The 19270-nt window shown below is 37.8% G+C and overlaps 1 protein-coding gene across 3 annotated transcripts; it reads right to left on the bottom strand.

Annotated features, from left to right (window-relative positions):
• Nucleotides 1–4209: 4209 nt before the first annotated feature.
• On the bottom strand, nucleotides 4210–18148 carry LOC111562579 (calpain-1 catalytic subunit-like). 3 transcript variants are annotated; one of them, XM_023261186.3, is made up of 22 exons: nucleotides 17991–18147; nucleotides 16404–16658; nucleotides 15667–15736; nucleotides 15467–15585; nucleotides 14424–14557; nucleotides 14170–14344; nucleotides 13402–13476; nucleotides 12545–12630; nucleotides 12030–12104; nucleotides 11692–11852; nucleotides 10291–10448; nucleotides 9867–9878; nucleotides 9568–9776; nucleotides 9389–9428; nucleotides 9228–9296; nucleotides 8235–8292; nucleotides 8053–8114; nucleotides 7744–7812; nucleotides 7563–7641; nucleotides 5757–5873; nucleotides 5141–5193; nucleotides 4210–5058 (listed from the first exon to the last, which is right to left on the bottom strand). In XM_023261186.3, the coding sequence occupies exons 2-22, from the start codon at nucleotides 16638–16640 to the stop codon at nucleotides 5032–5034; spliced, it is 2085 nt and encodes a 694-aa protein (XP_023116954.2). In that variant the 5' UTR covers nucleotides 16641–16658; nucleotides 17991–18147; the 3' UTR covers nucleotides 4210–5031. The 3 variants fall into 3 exon arrangements, 2 of the variants coding, with proteins under 2 accessions (XP_023116954.2, XP_035799824.2); XR_008599915.1 differs by lacking the exon at nucleotides 4210–5058 and adding an exon at nucleotides 7355–7430; XM_035943931.2 differs by having other exon boundaries at nucleotides 8053–8292; nucleotides 17991–18148.
• Nucleotides 18149–19270: the final 1122 nt, after the last annotated feature.

Here is a 19270-nt window from a genome sequence, read left to right as displayed (position 1 = left end):
CATGTGCAGTTGGTTATTATTGCTGTTGTCACTGACTGTGAAGTTGCACTAGTGGAACATTCTGACTTTTAATCAAATACTTATTACTTCAAATGAAACTGCTAAAGAAAACAGATCTTTAGTTTCTCAGTGGGAGTTTCAGCTTCGTAATTACACTGACATTATCTGAGGGTGCAGTGTTTGTTTTTCCTGTTTGTACAACAATATAACATTATTTCAAGTGTGGCATTCATGACACATCATTGGCAGGGAAATGTCAGCCTGGTGGGGATCAACATGTTGTTAAACTCATAAATCCTCCAGATTACTTTTTGCAGTCTTGCTGTCACTGAAATGTTTACAGATCACTGAAATGCATGATGACAAGCTCAATCTGGCTAAACAGTCCTAATCATTCCTGTGGGGTCAAAGAAACCAGCATTTTCCCACTGAAGAAAAAAGCCATGAGAGAGAGTCAAATTTCGATCCCTTCTCTATACACTGTTTTTATCCTCATTAGGGTCGCCAGGGACTGGAGCCTATCCTTGATGACAGGTCACCAGTCTATCACAGGGCTACACATAGAAACAAACAAGCACACCCACACGTCTTTGGACTGTGGGAGGAAGCTGGAGCACCCAGTAAAAGCCCATGCATGCATAGGGAGAACATTGAAACTCCTTGCAGAAAGATCACAGACAAGGACGTGAACCGGGGATCTTTTAGCTGTTAGGCAAGAATAATAACTTCTCTTCCTTGTTTATTTCTTTCTTGTGTTTAGTTTTCTTTTATTTACATTCAATTTATCATGAATAAAGTGGGTTATTGTCTATTTTACAAGCTTACTGTAATGACCAGTAACTGGGAAGAGGGTTTGGTCTGGTTATTGTTAGCTTCAAGAGAGGTTGTTAAGGAGAGAACAGAGTGTTTGGTCATACTGTGCAGGGTCCCTTGGCGCTTCTGCAAGACAACTGGAAAGAAGAACAACCACCACAAAACTTAATTCATGATGTGGATGGCTTTAAGAATAGACTGTACAGAGCCCAGCTTGGTTCTTAGATCCTTAGATGGAGTTTGTGTGGAGTTTACATGTTCTCCCTGTGCATGTGCGGGTTTTCACCAGGTACTCCCCCTTCTTCCCACAGTCCAACAATATGCTCAGGTTAATTGATGATTCTAAACTGTCCATAGGTGTGAAGTGAACGTGCTTGTTTGTCTCTATATGTAGCCCTGTGATAGACTGGCGACCTGTCCAGGGTGTCCCCTGCCTTCACCCTGAGTCAGCTGGGATAGACTCCAGCCCCCCCACTACCCTACAGAGGATTAAGAAGTGATAATGGATGGATGAATGTACAGAGCCTAGAAAGTAGCCAGGGACAAGTGGGTGACTACACAGGGCGAGATGAAAAAGTTTTATGATCGAGAAGTTGAGAATCGCGTTTCTCCCAGGAGATCATTTGCTGGCATTGTTGCCTATTGTCACCTCGCCATTTCAATCTGTTTTATATTATGTATACTTCTATATTCAGTTGTGAATAAGGTGTCAGATCTAAAATATGTGATAGCTACTCCTACCATGTTGCCGTGTTAACCTGTTGAAGCCAGTTATCTGGTTCACATCCAGCTTACTTGTCGGTGTCTGTGTCCCTTCAGGCTGTGGCAGAGGAAGGTGGGGAGGATTTGTTAGGTCCTGTTTAGACTTTACTTTGCGGTCATATTATGAATTTGGAGTTCCTATGAAATATGGAGGATTTGTTATGTCATTTAGAGGTGTCCAAACAAAATCAGTTAATTGACTTGATTAGGCATTATCCCTGTCTGTTTGTGAAGTGGAAACTAAGTCCCAAATCATGGACCAAAGTCTGCAAAGACTTGACTGTGTTCAATTCTTTAAAAATATTTTTAAAAATCACCAGGAGAAGTCAGCATTCAAGGGCAGCAGGATTAATTATCAACAGAAAATCCAGGAGTAGTTCTTAGCAGTGATAACACCACAAGAAAAAAACAGATATACTGAGCTGTGCATCGTCTTTTGTGCTGTGAGAGTTTGGTCATTTTTCCTCGGTTAAAGAGCATACTTTTGGAGAGACGGTTTTGACACCATGATACTTTTCTACATCTACTGGTCAGATCTTGACATCAGGTCATCATATTTCACCATTAGGTCATGTTTTACAGAGAAAATGTGGAATAGGTTATCCTTAGATTATGTTTTACGGACAACAGGCCCAGACATGTTTAGACTCTGCCTTGGCACACCAGAACATTTTATCCCAGTGTTTCCTCTAGGATTTTTTTCAGCAGTGGCGACAGGCTCCCTGGGAGCCGTAACAACGTAAACAAATGACAACTGACTGCAGATTTTCCTTGTACAACCTGTTTATTGAATGGCCAGTTGAAAATGGCTTTTTAAAGGCTGAATGTTAAAATCAAAAAATATATATATTTGAACAAGCTCATCTTAAAATGCAGTCAGCAGTTATTCATACATGTAGTGTAGATATTAGCTTAATGCTGTCAATAGTTTACTCACGTTAGCGACACTGAGTTGCCACTGGGCCCAATTAGTTGAAGCTACTGATAAGTTATGTAACGTTAGCTGGCCATCAATATTTTGCAAATGTCTGTTTAACTTCTAAAATATATTATAAGTTATCTTAAGCTAATAACTTTTCCCCGGTAAGTCGCTGACCTATTTTCCAAGACGACACTCCTCTGACTCTCTGACCTGCTGCCTGGGTGCTTGATGTGACGTCACTTTCAAGGCCGCATTCTCACGAGTAATTAATGTCATATTAACCCGACGTATCAAAGAATAGATACTGTACCTTATTGGAATGAAAGGGTTTTTAATTCACATATATGGTGTGTCAAAGGTAGCAGGTGGAATTTGTTCTCCTCCTAATGTGTTTGATGGCAGCAGTTGTGTTGTGTAGTGTTACCATACGACCAATACCAGCCCTATTTAACTAATCCTATTATGGCAAGAATTACTCAACTAAGTAAAGAGAAATGGCAGTTTATCTTTATTTTAAGACACAAAGGTCAGTCAAACCAGGATATTTTAAAAAACTTTAAAAAGTTGCTTCAAGTGCAGTTTCAGACACCATTAAATTCTATGATGAAACTGGCTCATATGAGGACTGAATGAGTAAGGGAAGGTCAAGAGTTCCCTCTTATGCAGAGGACAAGTTATTTAGCATTAGTAGCCCGAGTAACTAACAGAACCTCAGATGATGACACTGTTGGAGATTTGTTCAGCATTAAGGTAACAATATAATGACTGACCACATCATACAGTGACATTTCCTTTTTAATCAGTGGGACCACCAGGCCAATGAGTCAAAATACACCTGCAGACTGTGTTAGGGCTGTCTGAGCCAGAGGTAGAGTGATGAGCATCAAATGACCTGATCTACACCATTATCAACCTACAGAGTAAAGGAAAAGTAGCCAACAAGTGCTCAGCATGTGAAACCTCAGGACTGCTGGAGAACAAAGCAGAAGCTTTCAGTGTTGCATAATGTAGTCATCACTCACAAATTGTGCTGTTGCTGCACGTTAATTAGCCCCAAAGGAATATTTGAAGAGTTCCACAGAATAGTCTGGCAAAAAATCATGAACACTTAAGCATAATGCTGAGTGTCATTATTGTAAATTATTAAAATTTAACCAGTTACTGCAAGCAGGGTCAACTGATGTCCCCAGAAAACTTTGATTTCACATTATAAAGCAGAATTTTGAATTTATTAAATTTTTTTCCTATTAACAGCAATAACCCATCAAATAGAACAATTTGAATGATGATTACTTTTACTTATGAATGCATAAATAACATTGAATGCGTGATGCATTTACTTGTAGTGGAATATTTAGTAGTAGTTTGAACTTTCACTTTGAAGTTTTTTCATATTCACTATATTCATCAATACTGGGTTCAGTATAAGAATTCAACACAGTCAAATACAAATGGCAGAGAGGAGCAGACGTATGGTGAATACAACCTGATCACATTGCAAATGTTCTTTTCTAACCTATGGGCAAAAAAACATTAAACTCGTAACACAACCACATACAGATGAGCCAAAACATTACATGCGCTCACAGATGAAATGAATAAAGTCGATTATCTTGTAATGAAGCCACATGTCAAGATCTGGTTGGTATCTTATGTGTCAGGTGCAGGAGAAATGGGAAGGTGTAAAGATATGAGCAACATTGATGGCCGTACACATTTTCACAGAAGCTTTTATTGTTTTTATTCTTAAAAATGTATAAAATGGTGTGCATTGCTTTTGCAGTTAAAATGATTACATGCCATTGACTGAAAGTACACACGGATAAGCTGAGATTATGTGATAATTCTACCCACAACACAAACACTGTAGTCAGTCTTGTGGATGCAATAAGGTTCCACATACATTATGAATTAAAGTCTACAAACATGTATCAGCTTTGTGTTGCAAGTTTGCCAATGTGATGACTATATGAAATCTGATTTATGTCAATATAATCAAATAAAGCTTCTTAAATGCCCAATAAAATAAGAATTTGAGGAAGAAAAAACTCATTGAAGAAAAAAACTCATCTTAAAAATTAAGTTTTCACTCTTGGTCTTTTTTCTGATCATGTGAACTTTTGTTCTCAGTTCTTCCTGCTTCTTCCTCACATATCAGAGTTTTACCTTTACTGACAGCTCTGTGGTCACGCTGCCAGCATCCCATTTGCACTGCCTGACTTTTTGCATGTAGTTCTAAGGCGTGTCCCCTTTGGTTAATGGGTTTTTGAGTGAAAGCTGTGTTGCAGTGAGTTTTATTCACACTCAAATTCTATCGTCCATCAATTTTTTTTTTACAAATCTGATTATACTGACAGAAATCTGTCTCCAGTTTTCACATTATTTTTTGCAGAGCCTCAGCAGCAGTAAAGTGTAATGACTTATTCACAGAAAAGCACCTTTTATTCATTTTGCAATCTGACAAATTGTAAAGAAAACACACCTTTGAAATATTTTCGACTGTATTTTCAGATGCATCCATCCTCACTGGTGGATTATGTGTACATTGAAATGTACATCCACTGGAAATAAAGAGAGGCAGGTTATCACCAGCTGTGCCATGTGAAAAGTTAAAAACAAGAAGGAAGATGGTGACTCTATTACCTCTGACTGTTGAAGGTTCATGCCTTTTCCATCAGACAGTTGTTTGAAGATTTCTGTTGAGCAACACACAGATTGTAAAACAAACTAAGAACTTTAATGAAATGTTAGAAGCTAGAAAATTGGGATCATCCAGTTGCCCTTTAAATAGAAATCTTTTAATTTTCCTAGTATGAGATTATATATTTTTTTATTTATGTACATTGTGGAGCACATAGATATTTTCAGATATTTTCCATGTCCTTTGTCATCATTTGTCCCACTTCCAGTGTATATACCTCCGGGTGCTGAGAGTGACGGCAGCCTCTCCAGTAGCTCTACAGCACCATGCTGTATCATTCTGTTAACTTTTTAATCTATGGTACTGAACTGGGAACCTGGAACTTGAATTTCCCAAAGTTGTCTTCACTAAGGGATGAATAAAGCATTCTATCTATCTATCTATCTATCTATCTATCTATCTATCTATCTATCTATCTATCTATCTATCTATCTATCTATCTATCTATCTATCTATCTATCTATCTATCTATCTATCTATCTATCTATCTATCTATCTATCTATCTATCTATCTATCTATCTATCTATCTATCTATCTATCTACTTGGCATCACTTACTGAGCATGCAGTCCAGGCGAAGGATGAGACTGATGAAACTCTCCAGTGTCATGTGACCAGAGGAGGCGCCATAGCGCAGAGCCATCAGATTGAGCATGTCATCGCTGACCCCCATCCCTGAAAACACAGTAATAGTTCAGGAGGAGTTTGACAGTTTATGTTATTCCTGTAATGACTTGGTTTGAGATCTTACACATTTTTTATACATTTAATAGGTCTACCACCCGTAAAAGCATGTCAGTAACTCTCACTCATGTCTGTCTTTAGCCTCGAGTTGAGCCACAGTCATAAATATTTACTTAAAATATTATTTTTATTTTAATTATCTGGTCGTGCGCCAGCTGTTCAAGAAGTTCTTTGACCTCAAAGCTGGATGAAGTTTAGCTGAGAAGTGAGGATGAAGAGGGTGATGCACAGTCTGACATCCTTCCTTGACATACATTTACTGGGCCTTGTTATAAACTGAAGGGAGAGGCATGTCCTTTTTCACAGCGTCTCGCCCTTTTTCAGCCGGGGAAAGTTTGGACGTTGTCTCTATCCTCTCTACCTGATGGTTACATTCATGACAGTCATTCTCTACAGCTCTACAGGTTGACCCAGAATCTATATGGGTGGAGCAGCAAGTGTTCTCTTTATGTGCTCATAGTGTTACCAGGAGCAATTTCTGGTTTGAAGGATAGAGGCTTCACTCCTGATGGTAAAACAAGTCTGGTAGAGATGCTGACAGTCTGCTTTCAACTTGCACAAAAACACATTATCTGCTGTTTTTCTTCCTACTGGAGGCAAATGCACCACACTGAGGTAGTAGGGTTAGTTACTAATGTAAATGCTAACCCTTCTCAGCCCCCCAGTGTGGTGGGATTGAAGTTTTTCTTAATTAGGGCAGCACTGTTTTCGATCTAAATGCAGCAAATTGTGTGAGACATTTACAGACTTTGTCTAGTCATACGTCTTGTTTGGGATCTATTAAGATGAGGGGAATAGCAGATTGGGAATCATCATTATGAGGGGTTATCAGTATATTTTTGAAAACATGTCATATACAAATGTAGAAATTAACACAGTTTTTTAGGGCAGGATGCACAGTTGTTCTAGGATTCAGTAATCACAATAATAATAACAGTAGGATAAAGTAAAATAGTTTGACAGTGTTTACTTTTACTGAAATAGTCATCATAAATAAAAATCCAATTTGGAGAAGTTAATAATAGAATAAAATAGGCATGATTATGAGATTTGACTGCAGATTCTTAAATCCAAATTATGTTGTCAATTTAAGTGTTGAAAATGTACTGATATTTGTGTATGTGTGTACATGCTGCTTAGCTTTCTGACATATCCTAATGTTATTGGACCTTGTTGTATAAACATCCATCCATCCATAATCTACACTGTTTAATCCTCATTAGGATTGCAGGGTGCTGGAGTCTATCCCAGCTGATTTAGGGTGAAGGTAGGGGACACCTGGACAGGTCACCAGTCTATCACAGGGCTACACATAGAGACAAACAAGCACACTCACATTCACACCTACAGACAATTTAGAATTATCAATAAACCTCAGCATGTTTTTGAACTGTGAGAAGAGGCCGGAGTACCTGGAGAAAACATACGCATGCACAGGGAGAACATGCAAACTCCATGCAGAAAGATCCCAGGCCGGGGATCTTCTAGCTGCAGGGCGACAGTACTAATCACTGAGCCAGTTGTGTAAACAGTATTGTGATTTTTTTTTTCTCATATTATTCAACATCCACTACATTTAGTGTGTTTCTGTTATTTATGATAAATTGTCTGCTGGTCTACCTGACGCTATGAATGCATTCCTCAGCTCACTCAGTGACAGTGTTCCTGTTTTTGAAACATCAGTGAGGAAGAAAATGTCCTGGTGAAAGAGGAAAACAGCAACAATGATCATCCTTTTGTACCTATATTCAGATGAATATGTATTTATGTGTGGGTTTCAGCTGGACTCGGATCTCTTTACCTTGTATTTAATGACCTTGTTCCAGAGACGGACGAATTCCTCACTGTTCAGTTTGCCTGTGATCGATGTCTTTTAAACCCACCGTTAAGGTAACAAAGCTACACGTCTCAGCCGACCTTCAAATCCAGTAACGTGTGTTGTATCAACAAAACAGCAGGCAGGTTTGTTTTCATGTACAGTATTATATGTTTGATGTAACAACAGTTATGAGACGGAGTTTCTTTTTACATTTCAGCATCTCCAAAAGAGAAAAATAAAAAATATGTGAATTTATTATTTGCAGTGTGCGAATGCATTACAACAGGATACATCCATCAGAGCAACCATGCTGCGACAGGCATCGATGGTGAAACCTCCTGATTTCAAGTCTCCTAAATAAAACAGAGTTGCATCGACAGTGTATATCACACAGCAAAAAACCCACATTATTACAAAGTGTTTTATTATTTGTTGAGCTCTAATGCTGTAGTTTGAGTTTTTATAGTCCAAACCTTTAAGGATGCTTTCATTTAGAAGCTGCTGGAGCTGCTCAGCGTCGACTTCTTCATACTGGAAATGAAATGATTTGGTTTATTAATTACTAATATAATAATATATATACAATATATAATTATAATTAATATACTATGACACATTACACACACATTGCATATTCTGTTATATGGACTTAAAAGCCAATATGGCTAACATTTTAGCCAACTTGTGCTTTTTACACAATGGAAGTGGCCATTTGAGTTGAGCTTTTGTTTACTTGATCAAAGCAATAAATGCAAAGTCCAATATTCACTTTGCTTATATGTCCTTTCAGTGACACAACCAGACAATTTTTGTAAAAGTGGTCAAGTTGAGATGATTATTCACACCGGGATTACAAAAAGTTTTGTTTTTCTTGCATTTAAAATTGCTGAAGGCTGAAGCTATGATGTAATTATGATATTACATTTTAAATTACATCAGGATATAACTCACGCCAGGGGTGGATCTGACAGAGATGTCAAGGACATTATAAGGTCCAAAGGTAACCCCAAGTTCAAACACACTCTGCTTTATTGCATGTTTTTCTCTAAATATGATCATAATTTGCAAACTTAACATCATGCTGTACTGGAAGAGACTTAAAAATTGTGATTGAGACAATAAACTCATTAGGAAAAACTTCACTGAGGTAGCAAATCAAGTATGAAGTAGTCATCCTCTTAAAGACTTTCATACAGTCCGTTTTTTTTTTTTTTTTTTTTGCAACCAGAGAAGTTGCCCCCTGCTGGCTATTCGAAAGAATATAGCTTTAGGGCACTTCTGGATTAACTTCACTTCTCCAACCCAGAGGCAACAGCTATCTATAGACCATTTTATATTGTTCAAATATGACATTGTTCTTATAAAAATAGTAATTAGAACTGCTTTAATATGATTTATATAGGATTTATATTAAATAATGAACACATTTTCAAATTATAGTGACACTCATTTAGCAAAAAAATCACCTTGTCCGAGTACTGACGGAAGATTTTTTTCTTATTTTCATCCTGCTGTGCATTCTTGATCTGCTTGACCTGTGAATTACAAATGGTAAAGTACGATTAATAACATAACAGCAAGATGCAATGAAAACCGACCATATCACAATATCTTACTTGTTACACACCTTTCCAACTGGCTCATGATTGTGGTCACCAGAATTCTCACTGTGGAGAAAGACCAATATGTATCATCATTTTTCTTCTAGTAAAACAGCATTAATGTGCCATTCAGATCTTGCTGACTGTAGTCTGGCATCATTATATCTCATATCTCGGTGCACTGACATAGTAAATGTGAACATACTAGCACCGGGTCTCTGCCTTGGAGATGATGGTCAGGAGGAAGGAGGCCGTCTCGTTGCGATTGAAGGTGGAAGGAACGATCAGGTATTCACCAGGCTTCAGCAGAAAGAACTCAATCACCTCACGTGCATTCATGTAGGTTTTAGTCTGGACCACAGGTGCTCGGCTGCTGAAGAACGAGGCTGGGAATTTGCCTCTCTGTGCCATATACTGTAATAGAACAGATAATTCAGTCCTCTTACATCGAGCTGCTGGAGTATGTGAACTGTCAATTAGTACTGAAATAAAATGGTTTCTTACTTGTTCAGTGATCTTGAAGGAATTCAGTGGACAAATTGTTCATATTGGAAACAAAAAGTAAATCATTTATTTGAAGAATGTCATATATGTAAATAAATAATAACATTTAAATCTGTTAAGAGTCGCTCTACATGAAAAGCTCTGACCAAGTCCTAAACCTGTTTTGTTACTTAACTGTGAATTTAAGTTTTAGCATTTTTCAGGAATTGTTATTCAGTGTTATTAGTGCATAATGGTATAGTTTTCATTGTTAGTGAAAATGTAAGTGAATAAAACTAGGAACTAAGGGCAGTAAAATTCCTGGACATTCATCATTTTGGATTCTATCATCTGCAGCAGGGTTTTCACATAATCTCGGAAACTACTTTCCATGCATACAACCTGCATCACATATCCATGACAGGTAATTAGGAGTGATATGTACCTCAAACACAGAGAATCCAATGTGCAGGTTTTGCACCAGCCGTCTGTTCCTCTTATCAGGCTTTTGCATGAGAGACACCAGCATGTTTTTTTCGCCCTCTTTCCCAGAATATTCACCACAAATCTTGACTCGATACTGTGGATTAGTCCAGAAACTTTCTAAAGACAGAAACAGAGAGGTGATATATTTATTAACCTAATTCAGATTGATTTCTAAAGATTGAAGTCAATCAAACATGAACTGAAAGAAAGGCTAAAAAGTGAACATGTCAACCAAGACGTAGGTCGCAGAGGCAACACTCTAAGCAAAGTGGCCCACATGTCCTGATCCCTGGTCACTTCCTCCAACTCCTCCGGGGAGATCCCAAAATGTTCTCAGCCCAAACATGTTATACAGTATTATCCCTCCATCATAGTCGGCCATATGGCCTCCTCCCAGTTGGACACACCCAAACGTCCCTAACATTCTCCACTGGTGGGAGATAAAGATCTCATGGACAGGGTCGTCCGCCAGATGTTCCCATTTCACTGTTACTATCTGTGTTCTGCCCGCAGATAACAGTTCATTTATGATTAAATAATATACAGTTTAAAAAGCAAGTTAAAACGATTTCATCAGTGTTTTATTGTGAAATGTTAAAAAGGATGTGCTTTGCATTATGGGAGAGAGACGCTCACTCGTACATACGCAGAGAGAAGCAGACATATTGTGATAGCGTTCCTCTTGTTTACGTTTTTTCCTACACCCGCGAAAGCAATGGCTGTAAGTTTTTTTATTGTTTAGTGTTGAGGATTACTATAAAATACTTAATTTGTCTGTTGTTTATTTGTAGAGAAGCATTTATTGTGGTTTAGTCCGTTTTGATCTCAGAAATATGTTAAGCTAATGTCCGACTATGTTAGCATGTGAATGAGCACATCAGCGTATCAATGGCGTTACGTGATAAGTTACGTAGCATGTTAGCATAGCACTCATTCATTAGTCTGATGTTTAATGGTTGTTGGTAGCACTTTGCTAGCAGTTTATATCAACCTGACAGCTTATAACCAAGCTAAAAATACCATTTCCTCTTCTCTGTTTGTGCATTTGCAGTTTCACTCACAAATTTTCACCTGTCATCCATGACATGTTAAAGGAGCAAGGCGCTCGCTTCCTGGCTCGTGAACAGCCACATCTCTCAGAGAGAACAGTACAATCTGTTTGTGTCTAATCACGGCAACTTCAGTTATATCAGATATTTACCTGAGTGAAATGCGAAATTGTGGTAAATTCTGATATGAGAAGTGTAATTTTGTGATGATTTAAAGTTTTATCAAGCACATTTATTAAATTAAATTTCAAAACACAAGAGTTTCTAATGTATAACGAATAGTATGATGTCTTATTTAATTATCTGAATACCTCTGTTGTTCATGCAGCCTCCAGCTGTGGTTCCTGCAACCCAGCGGCCTTCATGCATGGAAGTCTTCCAGTGACTAGAGGAGTTTCCCTCAATGAAGTCTGGACTGAGACCGCAGATATCGAGATCCGTGTAGAACCTACAGAAATCTTCCAAGGCCATCCTGTTGAAATCAGAGGTGAATTGTGATGTTTAGTTTTATTTTTAATGTGTGTTGAAAATATAAAACCCTCAGCTTGCCATTGAAAAGCAGTAACTGTTCTCCTGTGTAGCCATCAGTGACAAAAAAAAAAATTAAGCGGCATAGAAAAGTTTCTTAGATCTGACTAAATTTGCTTACCAGAACTCTCCATCATCAGCCACTGACAGACACTTTTCTCGATCTTGAGGACTCACAGTTTGCCATAAAGATGACCTTGAAGACAGTTTGTCATTTTAGTATGAGATGAGATGAGACAACATCTTATCTTCATTTTTTAACATTCAGAGAGAACATCCTGAAGCACTGTGGCTTTCAACTTGACAATGACATTTTGTGTGGATGAAAGGCAATACTTTAAGCTGCCTTTGGGGCAAGACATTACACCGGATTACTACACAGTAACTGGCCCGACCAGTTTAGAATAAGCAGTGAGCAATTTTCTAAAGGACAGACTGACAGGCTTCTCATGCTCAAGGCTTTAACCTTTTCAAGTATTCCCTGCAGCAGCGTACGTACCAGTGGAGTGATTATGAAACAGCAAAAGAGCCCTGCCTGCTGTAGCCTGTTGGATCCTACCTTAAAGTAAAAATACAGTAGAAAAACATTCAATTTGGACATGTTTTTGGAAGATTAAGGCACTGAGTGGGTCTTACTGATCACTCCAGTCTCCGCACCACTCTCCCTGGCCCCAGGGGTTCCACAAACGCACAAGGTTTGCAAATTTCCCTTGGCTCATGACCTGACCACCAGAGACACACCATTGGCATGTAATATGAATATAAAACTACAATTATGTCTCCATAAATACATAAATTTGCCAGGAAAGTGTATGTTCAAGATTTTTCAAATACTGTCTTAAACCGTAAAATGTAGACATGAGAACTATTTCTCATTTATAAATTTGTCTGAGCCCCATATGGCGCTTCAAGAATTCTACCAAGCTAATTCACCATAAGATATGGGAATATATTGTTGTGAAACCTTGGTCATACTCCAGGATGGACTGCACACAAACTTGTCTGTGCTTTTATTCATACTACAATTAGGGGTGCCCATATCCAAACAAAATCCATATACAGTCAAGCCCAAAATTATTCGTACCCCTAGTAAATTTTGACTTAAAGTTACTTTTATTCAACCAGCAAGTGCTTTTTGATTGGAAATGACAGAGGTGTCTCCCAAACGATAATAAGATGATGTACAAGAGCCATCATTGTGGAAAAAAACAATTTCTCAGCTTTTATTTACATTTAAAAGTAACTTTAAGTCAAAATTTGCTAGGAGTAAGAATAATTTCGGGCTCGACTGTATGTGCACTACAAGCTTTGACAGTGACCTCCTGACACTGAGCAGGAGATCTCCTTTCTTTGTTGCATCTGGCCAAAAATATGTTGATAGAAATTGATTGTCCAAGACAGATTTGAAAAATCCCAAAACTCTATTTCAAAATTAAAAATCTATGAAATAAGTGTTATTAGATTTTTGTATAATTCCAAGTGCAGTTCTTCACCTGTTTCACACCTGTCACAGTGTAGGCATGGCCTTGGACTAATCCGTTCTGCAGCACAGTGTTAGCAGATGTCTCCTGCAAGCCAAAGACAGTGATCATGCTCAAAGCTGACTGATCTTTTATTAAAATGACAAAACACTCAAAAACAGACTTCCAAAAAGAACTATATTACAATATGCGAGAACAGCCGCTGTCTCATATATCTTTCTTCACATGTGTGTTACAATGAAATGGTTGTTGAATGAATAACTGAATTATGCAATTGTGTTTTATTTTCATTCTAGCAAGACATATATTTCAATGATTCCTTCCATCTTTACAAGTGTATGGAAGTTTTTGTTCACAATTGTAGGTAGTGGTGCTATTTTATTGGTTTCTGGCACATCGCACAAACTGCAGTATGGACTATACTATGTATACTATAACAAAGTGTACTTAAAAGTATATTTTTGTTACCTCTGAAGCATATTTTGGAAAATGTTTAACTTTTCATTTGAATAGGAATTTAGGTTAAACTTCCCTCACTATTCAATGGAAGGCAAAAATCCCAAAACAAAGAAAAAGTGAATACATTTTTAAGAAAACATTTGCTGCTATGATGCACTCATCCAGTACTCAGGCAGCGAATTTGATTCAGTACTTTTCTTTTATGGTTGAATTGGAGTTTAATTCACAGCATCTGTCTGAATAGTCTACATGCACTGTACAAAAACAACGATAAAGAACCTTTTGGCATGGCCTCTTCATGTTCTGTATATTACTACCTACCCCTTGAGGTGTACCACAGCCCATCAGTGTACTGGACTGACCAGCTCTGCACATCAGCCCCCACAGGTTAGCAGGGGGTTTCGAAAGGTCGATGCACATGTGGACACCACCGGTGAAGTCCATCATAGCCTCTGCAGGAGTTCCAGCAGTCATGTCGGTGTAGGAACCACAAACCCTGACACAAGTGGGCATAGTATTATTTTATCGAGATACTTACAGAAATAAGACAAAACTTATTTATGTCAGAGACTTACTTGGCATATGCCTTCTCTAGCAGAGCAGGCCAGAACTCATTCAGGTCTTTGGATTTAACGAAGATTAGTCTGCCATTGATTGTAGGCAGCTTGTCATCAATGATGACATCCACCCATCTTCCAAATCTCCAGAACTGAATCAGTACAAATTAAAGAAATATAAACATTTTATTTTGAATTATGCTTCACAACTGTGTTAAATGCAATACATATTCAGAAAGATAAGCAGATAATAATAATAATAATAATAATAATAATAATAATAATAATAATAATAAATTTTATTTATAAAGCGCTTTTCCAAAAACTCAAAGACGCTGATAATATTAGATAATAGATAGATAGATAATATTTGTGAATATTTTTGAAACCTGTGTCATTACACATGTGCTCACTAGTTTTTGCTGGTAGAGCATTAAATACAAACAGAACAGGGACCAGCTCATTGAACTGTAGGATACATTCTGGAGCTGTGAATGTACATGTCTACACATACATACATACATGCATACATACATACATACATACATTTCAGTATGTAGTAGTTTGTGGCTTTTCATATAATTTTCTAGAGCAGAACCAGTCAAATACTAAAAACTGTGTCACTATAAAAACATTTGTAGAGATCATTGTGCCCTAATTCATGACAATAGCACTGTGTTGCATCACATACTCAGAGCAGCTATCAAACTGCTTAAAAACTCATCTCTGTGTATCAAAGTGACACATTTTTTTTCTATGAAGACAATCCCTTAAAACATTAAAATGGCTGGTTGCTTCCCTGCCTCTTACTCCATCCACCCCCCTCTCTCTCTCCCACTGCAGCTCAAGCACACCAGCTCACCTATGGCTCTGCTCAAACACTGTAAAACTCCTCAACACTACACAATGACGAGCTGTAATTTTGAAGTAATTCAGCTACACATGTTCAAACTGTAAACTAATTCTGAAGAAGAATAATGAAGAAAGTCACACCATGCAAGACGACAGGATTGGTTCTTCAGGATTGTAGCGTAATAGCCAGTTGTGTTGTTAGTATTTACCCTGAAGTGAAAAAGCCCGCAGTAGTCCTCATCAAATGTTTGATCCAGAGGGACAACTTGTCCGAAGATGTCATTTTGGAATGTCAGAGCTCCGATAGATGCAAGAAACCAGCAGTTTCCTGTTCAAAAAGTACTCACTGAGTCATCAGACAAACAGATATGCAAAAGAGTAAAATACTACAAATAAAAAATTTCCTCACCAAGAACTCCTTGCCCAAAGTCAAACCTGGAGAATCCATCAAGTATAAAGGACGGATTAGAAGCAATTTTCTGAAACAGAAGGGAGTCAATAATTTTATAGAGATTAAAAATAATGGTTAAATTTTCTTTTACCTCCCATATTGAAGCTGCTCCAAGTCTCCTCCAAAACTATCTCCCATTGTTGGGTTTGTGGCATGAAAACTTCATTACCTCCCATCTTCCTTTGTGGTACATGAAGATCTTAAGTTATGCATTGGGCACACCTTCATATAGTCTTTATATATTTCCTGTTTCAGTCAAACAAATGTAAAAAAAAAACACTTCAATATGTCCCCGCTACAATACTTTTTTGTAAAGTTCCTGAAATATATCATAATAAATGCCTGTTGAAAACTGTTCAGTTAGTTTTTGACAACTCATTTTACATTGAAATTGGAAATATTTCTGGATTTTAATTTATTCAGGTAATGGATATGGAGATGGAAGTACAGTATTTCCCCTATCAGCACCTGGTGTAGTATTTGAAGAGTGGAAGGCAAATTACATAGTGTAAACTTCACTTAAGCCTGTCAGTCACTTTAGGTGAATGGGTTGAATGTGGAACATTGTTATGAGATGAAAATACTAAAACTGAATCACTGCAGTATTAATCTCAACCGAATCACTTTATCTCTCAAGCAATAGCATTTCATGCCTGACTGAACATCTGACATCTCTTCAGTTTCACATCGCTCACCGCTGGTCTCAGCCACACCACACGGCTCAGGTCAGAGGGGCTCAGTAAGCCCTGACCGATGGAGCTGTTATCAGGGGGGAACATGTCGTCGATGTAGCGCACTCCTTTGATGAGACAGTACTGCTTCATCTGCTGGAAGTCTTGACTGAGGAACTTCTCAGGGTTGTTGATGCTCCCGTAACCATCTTGCTTGTTACGAGCCCCCATGATGTTCAGACACACGCCGGGGGGAGGCATTATTGCAGAGTTTGGACTCTGTTGGCAAAAATGTGCATTCAAATTTTAGAGATATCAGCAATAAGTTGCATATACTGTCGTAAAGAATGAATCATCTCTCCAGGTCATAACAGTAAAGTATATGTCCTTTTAAATAAAGGCATACACAGCAAATTTAAAGGAGTCTTGAAGCCAAAAACAAGAAGAAACATGAAATGACAACACAGCATTGCCATTTTTGGTTGGACGCCTGCAATTACTGACATCATATAATCAATCTTCCATCAAACAAAAATGACAGTAATATCATACTAACAAAATTAAACTGCATCACTTAGCTATTTTTTTTGACATGAGACTATAATAATCCCATTAAATCTCTGTTTATATTGCATTGCATTATACGATTATCTGGTGTGTAAGATGTCCCAGTATGACCGGTGTGTTTTTAAATCACAAGGAGGTTGCTGCAAGGATATTTGCAATTCCATGCAATATTAGTTATTAACATTAAAAGCACTGCATGTTGTTTTCTGCTGGGTTTTTTGGGGGGAAAACCATCATAAACGAAGGGTCTTACAGTGAATATTATTGCCACACGCTGAAGAGGAATTCATTTTTTATTGGTACTTCATAAAAGTTAGTGAGGCATCCTTTCTTTTAAGAAAAGGAGTCTCTCTTTCATCCAATAGGGCTTTTTCCTCTTTTTGTGCTCAGTTTTCAGTGTAGTCCAGTTGTCTTTCAGTGAGCTGTGACCTGGCACAGTTAAAACAGAGCACATTTTAAGGCATTACTAATCTGCTTACAGCATGCTTACGTTTTGTTTAGTTGAACAGATTTTGTACAATAGTCTACAAAACACTTTTGGAGGTTTAGACTCATTTGGTATAATGAGCAGCTCAACATACAACTATTAAGTTAACACTGATGCCCTTGGATATGATATGTGTCATATTTGTCCTAGATATCTGGAGTGAAAACTTGAACTTTTTTTCTCTTTCACCCTGTGTGTGGTAGCCTGCAGGTTGTCTTTCTATTAAAAGGGATTTTTTTTTTCTCCTTACTGTTGGCAGGTGCTCGCTCTGGGGGTGTTGTTGAACTACGGTAAATGCCTCAAGGTGACATATGTCATGATTTGTTGCGGTGTTAAAAAAGAATGAATTGAAAAGTTATAGAAAAAGTTGTAGATTATTTATGAGGTCCAAAATATCTTCGTAAATTTCAGTGTATAACATGGGCTCAATGTTTTCCCTGCAGCAAGAAGCACTGCACTGAAGGATATGCTGATGTCTGTATATATATAGATATGTATTCTGTTCCTACATGAACTCTGAATCAGCTTTTAAAATGTTAAAAACAAAAAGATCTTACCTCACTGGCTTGATAGATAGAAAGTGCAGTTTAGTGGAAGGAGGGTCGATGAGCAAGTGAGAGTGGAGGGGCATCAGCGCTTAAATATATACCTGCAAATGCCCTGAGGTGTGGTGCTCTTCTGTTTCTTACACAGATATGCAGATTGTTTTTGAACAAACCTCGCTCGTGGTTTTCTTTTCGCTGGAAAGATTGCGCAACCTGTAGGGTCATGTTTAGAGTTGTCATATTGGAACCAAGGTGCTGATAACTTCCAAACACACATCCCTACTTTGATCTGTTTTGCAGTTTGTGTTCAATGCGCCACTATCAAAACACCAACATGATGGAGAATTCTTATCATTCATTGATGTAAAGATTAAACATCATCAGCACCATAACAAGTGATTCCTGATTTTGAAAAGCTCACAGTAGTCCAAGAGTGACTAGACAGTTTAAGCTGATTAATCAATTGATCAGTTGCTTCTAATGATGTGTTAAAATAACAGACATAATACAGGGCATTAATACTTTCCACCACTGATTAGTATGTACTGTATTGGATATCCAGTTCACAAGAGAGACTGGCTTTACCAGTTCTCTTAACTGGGAAAGGATGGTTTCAAGGCAATATGCATGTGGAGTGAGCTGTAACACAACTTAAACACACAGAGCCAGGTTGTATTGTTATATGCAAATGAGTCAGTTTTTATAATGTAAAATATTCTTCTGTATATTAAACTGCTGCTGTCAGATTTATGTTCACTGCAGAAAATTCTGATATGTACACTACTGTTCAGAAGTTTGGGTCACCCAGACAATTTCATGTTTTCCATGAAAACTCACACTTTTATTCATGTGCTAACATAATTGCACAAGGGTTTTATAATGATCAATTAGCCTTTCAACATGATTAGCTAGCACAATGTAGCATTAGAACACAGGAGTGATGGTTGCTGGAAATGTTCCTCTGTACCCCTATGTAGATATTCCATTAAAAATCAGCCGTTTCCAGTCAGAACAGTCATTTACCACATAAACAATGTCTAGGCCGTATTTCTGACTAATTTAATGTTATCTTCATCGAAAAATATTGGTTTTGTTTCAGAAATAAGGACATTTCTAAGTGACCCCAAACTTTTGAACAGTAGTGTATATTTTTCGTATATAGTTCTGCTGTATATGCTTCATGTACACACGTGGACAAAATTGTTGGTACCCCTCGGTTAATGAAAGAAAAACCCACTGTCAGTGAGACTTCTGCACCTCTCAGCAGGTATTCTGGTCCATTCCTCATGAGC

This window comes from Amphiprion ocellaris, chromosome 20, assembly GCF_022539595.1.
Source record: "Amphiprion ocellaris isolate individual 3 ecotype Okinawa chromosome 20, ASM2253959v1, whole genome shotgun sequence".
Taxonomy (NCBI): domain Eukaryota; kingdom Metazoa; phylum Chordata; class Actinopteri; family Pomacentridae; genus Amphiprion; species Amphiprion ocellaris.
Note: the sequence above shows the minus strand (reverse complement) of the source record. Positions and strands in the feature narration are given on the sequence as shown.